This window comes from Ictalurus punctatus, chromosome 9 (genome assembly GCF_001660625.3).
Source record: "Ictalurus punctatus breed USDA103 chromosome 9, Coco_2.0, whole genome shotgun sequence".
Lineage (NCBI taxonomy): Eukaryota > Metazoa > Chordata > Actinopteri > Siluriformes > Ictaluridae > Ictalurus > Ictalurus punctatus.
The window spans coordinates 17,602,388-17,614,993 of NC_030424.2; the positions used below are offsets into that span (position 1 = coordinate 17,602,388).

Sequence of the window (12,606 nt, forward strand, 5' to 3'; positions counted from 1 at the left end):
GTCCACTTCTCGGTTGATCCGCAACACTTCCAGTATTGTCCATCCATCCATCCATTTTCTATACCGCTTTATACTTTTCAGGGTCACGGGGAAACCTGGAGTCTATCCCCGGGAGCATCGGGCACAAGGCGGGGTACACCCTGGACAGGGTGCCAGTCCATCGCAGGACTTCCAGTCTTGTTGAATTTGTTAATAAGTTTGGCAGCAGTGTTGTGTGTGATGTGCTCATCATGTTTCCTGTTAAAGTCCATCATAACCTTGGGACGGCTTCCCGATCCAGCCATGAGAACGATTTCAAAATATTCTTCTTTTGTCAAAGGTGTTCTTAAAAGCTATCTGAAAACCAGTATATAATATAAACTAAATATAAAAAAATTTTAGAAGACAAAAAAGTGTTAATTTCCCCTATGTATGGAGATTTTTGGGACACAGCGTATTTTGGTATGAAATGAAACACAGGAGAACTTCTCCTACAACACACAGCACTACGCGACCATGCACACACACTATACATTGAATTTTCCATCATCAAAGATACCCTCCCTGGTCTTCCTTTCTCCAATGTCATCTTTTTTGCACATCCTACTTTAACTAAGTGTGTATAGGATGTCTTCTCTGATTGTTTCTGCACTCTTTAGCACTATGTGCCTGATATTCTCTCTCTTTCACTTCTGATACTCTGTCTCCTCTTCTTTTATCCCTGCATCCTATACTATTGTTGTCAACATGCTACATCTGTTTATGCGCTGCGACCATAGTCTAGAATCTTAAACGCAGTTTATCGAAAACATTTCGCTCTCAACAATAGGCAGCGCTCTTTCTGTTCCTGCCACAGCTGACTTCGAATTGCACTTAATTGCTCGGAATTACACAAAATGCCCTACGATTATTGCTAATTTCCCCACAACAACAATAACGTTTTCATACCACCCATGAGGGGAATAAATGAGTATGACTGAACTAATTTTCTTGTTTTTGTGAAACCTCTGAAGTGATGGATCTGCGTTAGCTTACAATTAAAAACAACTCATTTGATTTGGTGTTTTCAGCGACGTTTTCTATACACCCACTTGCATAGGTGCTTCAGAAAAAAATGAGGCACTTCAAACATTATGAAAAGAATACAAATAAGCGCAGCCATTCACTCTGCTCTGTGCTTTTTGTTAGTGCACTGGGTTCCAGCGATGTGCTGTTTTTGGTGTTTCTCATATGAACCCTTTTTACAAATCATATTTGATTTCATGCGTAATTAGTTTGTCCATCAGTGGACGTAGGGGGTCTTACTGAGGCGCTCTCTCTGAGCTCTGATGACACAAGCTTCAGCACAGGAGCCAATATGCATTATGGCAATAGCATTGTTCCACCCCAGCAACCACCGGGAGTTCATTTCCCATAACCCCACGTCTTCTCTCTACACACCTGCATGGAGCAGGAGCTTATGCTTTCTAGGACTGACAGCCTATAGTGTTTGATAGAGGCACTGAGGCACTGTCCGTCTGATTAAAGTGGAGACTTTAATTAGGTTTTAAGGTTAAGGTAAGCAAAAATAAATAATAATTAATCAAACATCAAAATATGCAACCCCCCCTCCCTTTTTTTCTGTTTGGGCAGCAAAGTGTTATTTAGGTCTCTTAGAGATTCAATCTAATTTAATTCACTTCCCTTCTCTAAATAAATAATTCTAAAACCTTTTTTTTTTGAGGCGGGGGGAGAGAGATGATAGAGGTAATCAATATTTCCAGCAATTTAATTAAAACCGTTAGTGGAATAAATCCATTTAATTATCAGTTAATGGAATACAAGGTCATTTACCTGACAGCAACTTTGAAGGTGGCTTACTGCTATGACTGAGAGCGGCGCTAAGGTGTCAGAGCCATTTAGGTGCTGTCAGAGCTCAGCTTTAAGATTCCCCTCAGCACGTTAACCCCTCCTCCTGCCCAGGCTGCCTTCTGCCTTCTGCTGCCTGCCTTAGCAACACACACACACACACACACATACACACACACACACACACACACACACACACACACAGAGCAGGGCGTTTTTCGACAGGCCATTTACAGCTCATAACCACAGCTAATGAAGACCAAGGTCATCAGATGGTGCTGTACCTTATGACTCGGTGTGTGTGTGTGTGTGTGTGTGTGTGTGTGTATGTGTGTGTGTGTGCACGTGTATGTTTGTTGTTGCATTTGGTATATAGTTAGTAATTAGAGAACAGTGAAAATTTCATTGTCCAAATGAACCCTGTGAGCTGCTATTTTTTCATGCTCACCTTCAAGCTGTTTGATTTTGGAGAGTGAAATCCAGTGTTGTTTAGGATTGCGTTTGTGTGTGTGTGTGTGTGTATACACTGTATGTATGTGTGTGGGTGTGTGGGTGTTTGTGCTCTGGAATAGAAGCTTTTGGAGCGTGGAAGTTGGAGTAATATTTTTCTTAGTGAGTTTATTTGAGACTCCGCTCTCTGGAGCTGAAGGAACTCTGTCTGCAGCACCAGCTCTCTCCATCTGGAACAAATACAACAAATAATAAATAGAGATACAATGGGGCAAAGAAATCGAATTTAACTTGGCCCAAAGCACTTACCTGAAATGTGCATATAATAGTCCCGGGCATTTGTCATTGCGAATGGTTCTGGAGTTTTTGTCCTACTGTTAATGAAATAGTAAGCTTGGCTCTGTACACTGCGTTCTGACTTGACGCATCGATCTCCACAATGGCTTTCTTTCTCTTATTACTAAAATCAATTTCGTTCTGTGATTGCTACGAGGAGCATTTAAAAGCACTTATTTCATGCAAGGCATTCTTCCTTCTGTCTATGCTTTGTGGACATCGCAGAGTTATTCCCGCAGCTAATGTCCTACATCCATACACTGTTTTTGGAAATTGACTTTTGCTGAACCTGTCAGTGGGAACATTTAACAGGAAAACATTTTATACTGAAGTTGTTATGAAGTCAGACATGAGCACGTTATCAGAGTATTTAATGTGCATTAAAGTGAGATTAGAAGTATATCTAGATCTATGTAATAAATATACACATATGGAAATCTCTCTGAATTGCAATCTGGCCAACAATCAAGCCAGGATAGCCCAACATAGCCCTATCTACAGTATGTGAGCCCTGTTTTTTGCTTTTTTCCCTCCCTAATCCACTGCTTTCAAGACGCGCCCCCCCACCTGAAGCTCGTTTTCTGCTCTTTAAAACTCAAAAGCGGGCGTACCGAGGTAGCACTCTTCCTCCGTTTTAGAATTAAGATCAGATTTTTATGTTCCTTAATTATTTCTTAATTAGTTTGCATGTTAATTAAAATGGTGGCTAATGTTAATTACCTATATTAATGGATTCTCGTGTACCACCTGCCTGAAGCGTTTGGCTCGGCGTTCAAAATGTCTTCATCTAAGCTGTTCGGCGCGGCCCGTCAAGCTTTGCTGAAAAAAGCAGAGCCGAATTGAACTCGGAGGATTTTTTTGAAGCAAGCGCCTCTGAAGTAGTTTTCGCGCGATGCCTTTGTTTTCTTTAGTTCTTTTGAGAAACACAGAGAGGAGAAGAAACGAGGGGCTGAGCTTTAGGACATTAGGAAAGAGAATTTTGAAATTTTAAGTAGCAAACTTCTATTTCCTAATACTCAGTCTAGGTACTAGTCATAAAGTACTGTCTCTGGTAATAAGTCTATCTACTTTGACATTCTTGCCGCACAGCTTGTCTGAATGCTTGGCATGCATGACCTAGCTCAGCAAGCCAACACATATTTAAGTGGGGCTAGTCTGTATTAGATTGAAAATGTTGATGATCACACAATCGATCTAACCCCGCCTCACCCAACTAATCTATAATGTAAGCATGGTCTGAGGCCTCCTTGTCTCTTCCTCCTCATGAGTCTCCAGGTGTTTAGACTTCTTGGAAACGAGGCTCAGCGATTAAACGTCACCTTTCAGCAACAACGTTAAATAAGAGGCAGCAATTTAGCTCCTAGCAATTGCTAATTTCACGCCCTGATAAATGTTGCAGGAGCTCGAGCTTTCCGACTGCCTCAGATATTTCTTAAAGGGGAAGGAGTGCGAGGCAGGTACGTAGATCACTGATCGGCTGAGACTTCGAAACGCGCATTAATGTCAAGGTCAAAAGGAATTCTTAACATGGCGACGCTCACGCTAATGTAATCCGAGTTCTGTACAGCGTTTCGAAGAATTCAATCTTACTTTATAGTCAGTTGTTTTGTTAATCATGTGGATCATTTGTCACAAATATCTCACACTCGCAAATTTCAGATGTGCAAGGTTTGTGTCATGCTCTGGTCTGATTGTTGGTCGTTCCACTGGCTGTATAGATAGCTGCAGAAATATGGCCTTCAGTTTTAACTGCTCACATCATCAAATTTGATGAAGCAGCCAACAACAGGCCATGAATGTGGTTATATCAGAGCCTGTTTAGCTGTGCAGGCCTGATAAGCATGAAGGAATGAGAAGAACTCCTGTCTTACAACGCTGTAATAACTCCCATTATTCTGGGCTGTAAAGTCATGTGATTCATACCAGGAGACAGCGTTACCTATTAAACCCAGCTATTTACAGCTGGTGATTGGAAGGCAGTAGTTTTCAAATGAATTTCAAGCCCCTCCTCTTTGCACAAATATTCCTTGGCATGTAGGTGAGGTAGCAAATAAAAGCCACACTGTTTTCTTTCCCGTGAACCTATACATGCTGAAATGAATTATATCCCTCCCCATCTGAACAGGATTTTCGTTTATTTATTTATTTGCCCCCCCAAACTCAAAATGGAAGTCCCCTCGGAATTCAGCGAAGCCGGAGCTTTGCTATTGTACGTGCAAGTTTATGAGCTGCTTTGATAGAACTCTTGGCCGTTTATGACTGCTGGCACGAGCTCACACATCTCCCGACTGAATTTATTTTCTGAGCATGCCTGCACTGCGCCGCGCTCCGATACTGCCTGGGAACATCGGGACGAGTCTGATGGGAGACATTTCAAACAGGCCGATGTATGTTCTGGCTGGTTGGAACACCAGACGAAGGAAGAAGGGGGGTGAGGAGACTTCCCACAGTTTTCAATCTTTCTATGATGCTCCTTGCATTCCGAGAAGACAATAAAGAAATAAACAAACCATGTGTTTGGTCATATCGCTTAAGCATCCAGTTTAAGAGGTAGCCACAAACCCCTGTGCTACCATTTTTGCTGTTGCTACTGCTCACCAGAGTCACATAGTTCTCCTTGTTAATTTATATCGCCCCCTCACTGCTTTCTTTAACACTGTTTGCATTGCAGCCACCTTCCTAAACCCCATTCCACCTCCTTCTTTCTAGCTGCCTTTCTTTTTCTTTTTATTTGTCTCAAATGACAAAATCATACATGCACAATTTTGTTTCTATTATTTTAATGGCATGTTGTATTTGTAATATATATATATATATATATATATATATATATATATATATATATATATATATATATATATATATATATATATATATATATTTTAAAAGATTGAGAACGGCCTTTTCCAGAGGTTTTTCATCCATTTATGAATCCCCGCCTGATAGTTTGGGGTAGTCCATTAGTGAAAATGCTATTTGTGTCAGGCATTGTTAAAGCATCAATACATTTATCTTATCATTTTTGGACTCGAGCAGGTCTCTGTTTTAACTCCTAATTTCTATTTGTCTTTAATTTCCTAATGCTGCAGAGGACATTATGGTAGCGTGACTGTAAACTGAAGACAAAGCAGGATTTGCCCCAGGTCCTAACAGTGTTTGTGAGGAGAGATTATGAGTTTATTATTCATGTCAGAGGCCCATACGGATCAATCTCGGTCCTAACTTAAAGGAACCTTTCTCTCTATGCCTTTGACTTCAACAGCTCTTAGAACATCTAATATTCCCTCCTGCTAATTTTTAAGGCTGTGCACTCTTATTGACTTTTTTTTTCTTTCTTTTTCTTTTTTTTTTGAAGAACAACCGCTGGAAGGCCAGACTGTTTAGAGCCTGGTTTATAAATTATTAATATTTACCATACATTTAATTTCCTTGCGGCCTGATATCTGAAAGCTCATTGTAATTATATCCATGTGTGAAGTCGGAGGGGGGAGAGGCAAAGGAAGTGATGATCACTGTAGCGCTCTCCCAGTGTGTGATTGACAGCGAGATCGCTCGCTCGAGTCCCAGGGGACGTAGAGCTGCGGAAGTTTCAAGGGGCTATGATATTGGAACTGGCATGTAAACAAAAAGCCTAAAATGACTTGATTCAGCAGATTCTGATCAAATTTACATAACTCACACAAATGATTACGATGTATATTGACCCCTGTGTATTTTTAGTTCTTTTAAATCAGTGATATTTTTGACAGCACGAGAGATGCTGAGTTTTCAGTAATTCTGTTTAAAACAGGAATAGAGAATGCACAGACGAGGTCTGTAAGCCTCTTCAGTCGGGTTATTTTCCTTCCTGTATGTTGGTAAAGCCATACAAGTCTCAGCGCTGTTAAATTCTTGAATGTGATTGGTCAGAAGGTGCTTATTAATTTCCTATGACAGCAGCACCGGCAGTAGTGCTTGCTGTAATTCCAATCACAGGTTTATACTGCATTAATGTGCTCATTCTAATTAATACCTTATCATTTCTCTAGTAACTCATTCACAGGGACTTGTATGGTGGACTAACAGTGAAGCTTTCTTTACAGAGATGTTTATGAAATATTTAGGGAAGAAATTTAAAGTGTCTTGGCTTTCTACCGTGCAAAAATAATATCTTTGTGATTAAAAATATCTTTAATATAAGGCAAATTCATATAGTATTAACACTCCATCATGCTTTAGAAGTCCAATACTTTCATCAATAGACCAATTTCTCCTTTAAATGCAGGAGCTCTTATACATGTAACTGTATATTACAGTATTGATATTTCTCATGCTCACCCAAAGGAACTGTATTTTCCACCAGCCCCGTCATAGACTTTTATAGATTTCTTATACGTCTCTGCTTCAGATTGTAAAGCTGAAGCGAAAGCTAGTCATGCCTGATCATTGGGAGAGGGATTCTGTCTGGTTTCCAAAAAGAAGTATGGATTCATCTGAATCACATGTGCCATCCATAGTCAGAGCTCCACACTGGGTAGGAGTGTCTTCACAGTCAAGGTGGCTGGGAGAAATTGCTTTTGTCTGTGGCGGGCATTAGTCATTATTGTGTGTGTAAGCAGCTCCAGCGGGATTGGGTAATTAGGATCCTGACATGGCATCAGCGAGTGAGCTGAGTGAATCCGAAATGAAGGCAAATGAAAGCAAATTCCTCAGAGGGGGGGAGACGTGAACGCGCCGCACTTGCGCCGCTAATTTTCTTGGAGCTCCTAGTTAGGTTCATTTCATTCCTCCCAAATGAGAAAAGCGCCAGAGCCGAGCGTTTGATACCCACCCAATAAATGGAATGAAAAGGCAACACATCTTTCTGTTGATTTGCTTGTTTATTATCAAGGGTAGCTTTGATTGAGGAGCAGTTTGCATTCGTGGAATTGTTTGACCTTTATAGTGGCATCTGCAGAGCAGGCGGTGTGCCTTCTGGAAGGAATGCAAACCACTGCGCTTCATACAGTGTCGAGAAATGAGCTAAAAATCAAAGCAGGCTGTTGGAAGTTTTATTGGCTTGCCACAGATTCATCTCCGCATACTTTGGGCATTAACTGATCTCCGTTCGCCCAATGTAGCCAATTTTCTCAAGCACAGATGCTCACCAGGAACTTTTCCCCCCCACTGGTTTGCAAAGACAGAATTGCTTGCGACTTTAGTGACTACAACCTACAAAGAACAGCACTTATTCCACACAGAACTCGTTAATTTTTCATATTTGGTTCTTTGTGTGTAGTTGTGTAGGACTGCATTATTAACGTATGTTATATAATAATGGGAATTTGATAACGGCTAATGTTGTAGCCATTCTTTAATCAGTAAAGCATTTACCGCAAATGCAGACGGATAACAAACGAAAGGAAAAAATATCAAATGTTTAAATGTCAGAACAGCTTCACTGCTTTTTTTTGGCATAAAGTGTATAAGTCTCTGGAACTGCAGTGAAATGGTGAACATCATTCTTCCAAAAGATATTCTCTCAATTGGTGTTTTGAGAGTGCTGTCTCACACGGCAGTCCAAAATCAAACCGTTCACTGAGCCGTCGTGCCCTGTGCATGGAAAGAGACTCTGATTTACAGACACGCTTCCTTTTAAAGGGACAACCAGACCAAAAACATGCTGGCAAAATGCCACCACAGAATAACAGAGCCGCCATTTTTTCCCCTTTAATTTGTCAGCTGTCTGTATATAAGAAACCCAGGAAGTTCAAACCTATGCACTCTGATGTGGTGATGTGTGTGTGTGTGTGTGTGTGTGTGTGTCTGTAACAGGTGCAGCAGTGTTGCAGAGAGGCCCAGAGGGATATTCTGGATCAGATGAGTGTGAAACTTGGAAGTCAGCACTGCTGTTCCAGCTCCAGCAGAAACAAAAACGTCACTTTCATGTCCAAGTCCAACAGGTACTGAAGAAGCCATTCCCGGATCAGACTACTAAAAAGAGAGAGACATGAAACACAGATTAAATAAATCAATAAATAAATAATCGGCTAGAAATAACATGTTCTGACTTGAAATTTAACATGAACATTATCCACGTCTTTTTTCTATGTATATTTTTTGTATATTACATGTTCCTGGAATAGTTTACAACCCTAAATTATGATTCCTTATACATAAATGATACAAATACATTCACCATCACATCAGTTTCAGTGAGATGCTTGATTTTTTTTAGTTTGTCCTGTCAGTTAAAAGGCGACCCTCCCTCTATTTGTCCTATACACTAATGCAGTAGAGGAACTCTGGAGGCTGGACTTGCCTCTGTGCCTTGGCTTTGAATCAAGCATCGTTTTAATCCTTTTAAGCCTTTCATTGTAATGATTTATTTTGCAGAAAAAAACTGTAATGATCCTTTGAATTTTAATGACGAGCTGCCTGCTCAAGGATTCATTGTTTTGACTCTTTGGCCCTTACCTTTTGCTTAGAAACATGTCTAGAGGGAGGAGCTGTCGAAATCTATCGCCTGGGCTGCCTCTCTCCACTTCTCCTCCTCCATCACGATGCTGTAGGGCACACACACACACACACACTTCATGTTGACAGAGATGGGAAGTTTGCCATTCATTCACCAATCAAAAACTCTCCCTAGAAAGACTATCTGGTTTTAATGAATGGTTGGGTGCCAGTGGAGCAGTGACGGAATGGAAACTTCTGTATTAGCGCCATAAATTAAATATCAGCTTCTATAAAAGTGTCACTTTACATGAGCTGTGAGAGGTGTCAATAAGGAGGCTGGACACGAGTGGCTGAGGTGAGGTCTGATGATGAATTCGGTACAGTAACACCTCTCATAATCCTCCATCGCCCCCTCAGTGCTGAGGATACCAGGCTGATGTTAAAGCATGTGAAAAGAAAAGAGGAAAAAACGGTGTGTTTAGCTTTCGTAAGACTGTTTCTACCTACTAGAGAACACTCCAACATTCATTTAAGCCCAGACTGAGCAGGCGTGGACAAATCATAGATATATTAACTAGCCCACTGTTCAAGTGAAAGCTGCAGTTTGATTGCCTGGAGGTTAGGCCAAAAATTGGTAGCTGACATAGTATAATAACAGATTGTCAGTTAGATAAGTGCATTAATACAGATTAAGACTCAGTGAAATAGTCAGAAAGTCGCTGACAAACATTTTGGCTAATGAGATTTGGTGTTTTCTTTTTTTTTTTCCACATTACATGTAAAAGATAATTTGAGTCTGGTGTCTTTAATTTCAATCCAAATGTTTAATTGCAATGTGATTAAATTATAGTATGTATGTATATATATATATATATATATATATATATATATATATATATATATATATATATATATATATATATATATATATATATATATATGACCACTTTGCACTTGTGTTCATTTAACTAAAAAAATTTGAGGAGACTAATTACCTGAAAATTTTTAAGTTGATAAATCAATTTCTTTAAGCCAAATACACTTAAATATAACAAGTTTGAGTAAAATTTTTGTTATACTTAAGCGTATTTGGCTTAAAGAAATTGAGTTATCAACTTAAAAATTTTGAGGTAATTAGTTTCCTCAAATTTTTTGAGTTAAATGAACTTATCCAGTTTTATAGTGTGATTCTATATAAATCGCCTTGTCATCCATTCACACTGATTAATCTGATTAATCCACCTGGTAAAAGGTTCTACCTTCATCCATATTCAGAAACATGTGCTCCAGTTACAATATCAAGGTGTGCCACAGCACCATGAAGTGCATTCAGTTTAAACATCAAATGAAAACTTTTCTAGTGTTTCATTTCCTGCTTGTTGAACCTTCTTGGGCATGTATGAATAAAAAAAAGAAAAGCCCAGAGACTGAATGTATATACCTTTCTACCACATTTTGTTCGTTTTGATTTTCTGACAATTTTTTTTTTTTTTACAAGTATTTAAAGTTAAATTCTAGCCAAAGAGTCTTCTGTGGCAGAGCAGTGTAATCTATTTGTATATTTAACTTCAAAACCGCACAGTGAGTTCTAATGTTGTTTCAGTCTTTCAGTTGCATCTGGCTGATCAACGTCATTTTTTCCAAGTAGCTAAAATATTCATCTCCTCTCCTCCATTGTTTTGTTTCATCAACGCCTGCTTCGATATGCAAATATACACCGCAGCGATTGTTGAAATTACATATGTAGCAGCGCAATTCAGTCCCACTCTTCTGTTTAGTTTGTGTCTGGGCCGAGTTGAAATGAAGGAGAAGTGTTGATTTTTCTCTCGCTTTTTGATAGTTATTTGTGTAATCTTATTCATAGTTTCTTTCTCCCTTTGGGGACAACTCTCTGGATTGCTTATAAAAGCCCGACAAGAAAATGGCACTAGTTTGACATAACTGTCAAAGTGTTCTGAAGCAGTATGAATGCAAAACAATTTCCCCACTTATGTTTATAAACACACGGCCCTCCTGCTGAGGCTCACATACTAAAGCACAGATACCAATTTGTGTGTGTGTGTGTGGGTGTATGTGTGTGTGTGTGCGTGTGTGTGTGTTCACATTTGTTGTCATGTTTGTTTGCATGTGCTTGCGTGCGGTAATATGTCTGTGGAGTGTGTGTGTGAGCACGTGTGAGCATAGACACAATGGCTGCTGGTCCTTTCATAAATATTTGATGTCCTTTCATGTCGGGGCTGAAGGCAGGCTCAGGGAATAGGGAGGTGAAGTCATGTTTAATTAAGTTGTTCTGGCTCAGGATCCGTCACTCAATGCGCAGGTTAAAGATCCCTTCTGCTTCCGACCCCTTTCACACCTCACTTACCTGCACCACGGCGCCACATACTAACGGGACAGAGTAATTACCTCCACTTGTCAAATATTCCCTCAGTAAAAGAGCTGCGTGCTGCCTGGGCACCCTTCTCCAGCCAGATGAGCAGCTGAGATGAGGAGATAATGCTGTTTATATCAACCAAAGGTTCTTGCACAGGGCACTTTTAACACAGCTGTACTTTTCTCTTCTCCGTTCAGCCTAGCAGAGTTTGAGAGCGAGTACCAGGGACTTTGGGATTGGCTGATGGACATGGAGTCCATCGTGACGGACAGCCATGAGCTGATGATGTCAGAGGAGCAGCAACAGCATCTCTATAAGGTGAGAATGACATCAGAGACAGACCTTATGTGAGCTCTGTAAGCTTATCCAACTTTCCATCACTCACTCAGATATTGTATTTGAACCCTTTCTCACAGTACACTGCTGTTATATTTTGTCGGCGGAATGGGAATCGACTTATTGAATATTTTCAATCAGTGTAAAGAAATGAATTATTTTTATCGCTGCAAGTATGTTATAAGATTAGTCAGGACACTGTTGGATTTCTGTATGTAGAGTATCGTGACTCTGTGTTTAGCTGCTGGTGAGCAGGGGGATGGGAGAGGGGAGGGGTGTGAGCCCCCTGCTGGGCAAACAATTCACACCTCTCCACAATAACCTTGGTATAGAGATAAAAGACACAGCACAACTACCAAAACACTGTAAACAACTGCCACAAAAAAATGATAACATTTAAACTTACAGGCTGTCCCAAAAGTCTCCGTGCTGTACATAGAGCACTGTGTACGCCAGCGCCGTGTCGGTCGTACCTTCGTCAGTGGATGTTCAGTACGTCCACTTCTCAGTTGATCCACAACACTTCAAGTATTGTTGAATTTGTTAATAAGTTTGGCAGCAGCGTCATGCGTGATGTGCTTGCCATGTTCCTGTTAAAGTCCATCATAACCTTGGGACATCTTCCCGATCCAGGCATGAGAACGATTTCAAAACGTTCATCTTTTGTCAGAGGTGTTCTTAAAAGCTATCTGAAAAAACAAATGTACATAATATAAACTAAATATGAAAAAATTTGCTAAAAAGTGTTAATTTTCCCTATGTATGGAGACTATTGGGACACCCTGTAGTAGGTAAAAAAAGAAGATATACTTATGAAAAACTGAAAATTCTTACGGTCCTGAGTGTCTACTTTCATATGAGCCATT

At 40.1% G+C, this 12,606-nt stretch overlaps 1 protein-coding gene across 2 annotated transcripts in view; it reads left to right on the forward strand.

Moving 5' to 3' along the window:
- akap6 (A kinase (PRKA) anchor protein 6) overlaps window positions 1–12,606 on the forward strand; it is a 109,753-nt gene that overhangs the window by 56,215 nt on the left and 40,932 nt on the right. For both annotated transcript variants that reach the window (XM_017477206.3, XM_047157685.2), the window contains exons 8-9: window positions 8,407–8,534; window positions 11,602–11,722. In XM_017477206.3, coding sequence (XP_017332695.1) covers window positions 8,407–8,534; window positions 11,602–11,722 — 249 coding nt within the window. The remainder of the gene's footprint in view (window positions 1–8,406; window positions 8,535–11,601; window positions 11,723–12,606) is intronic.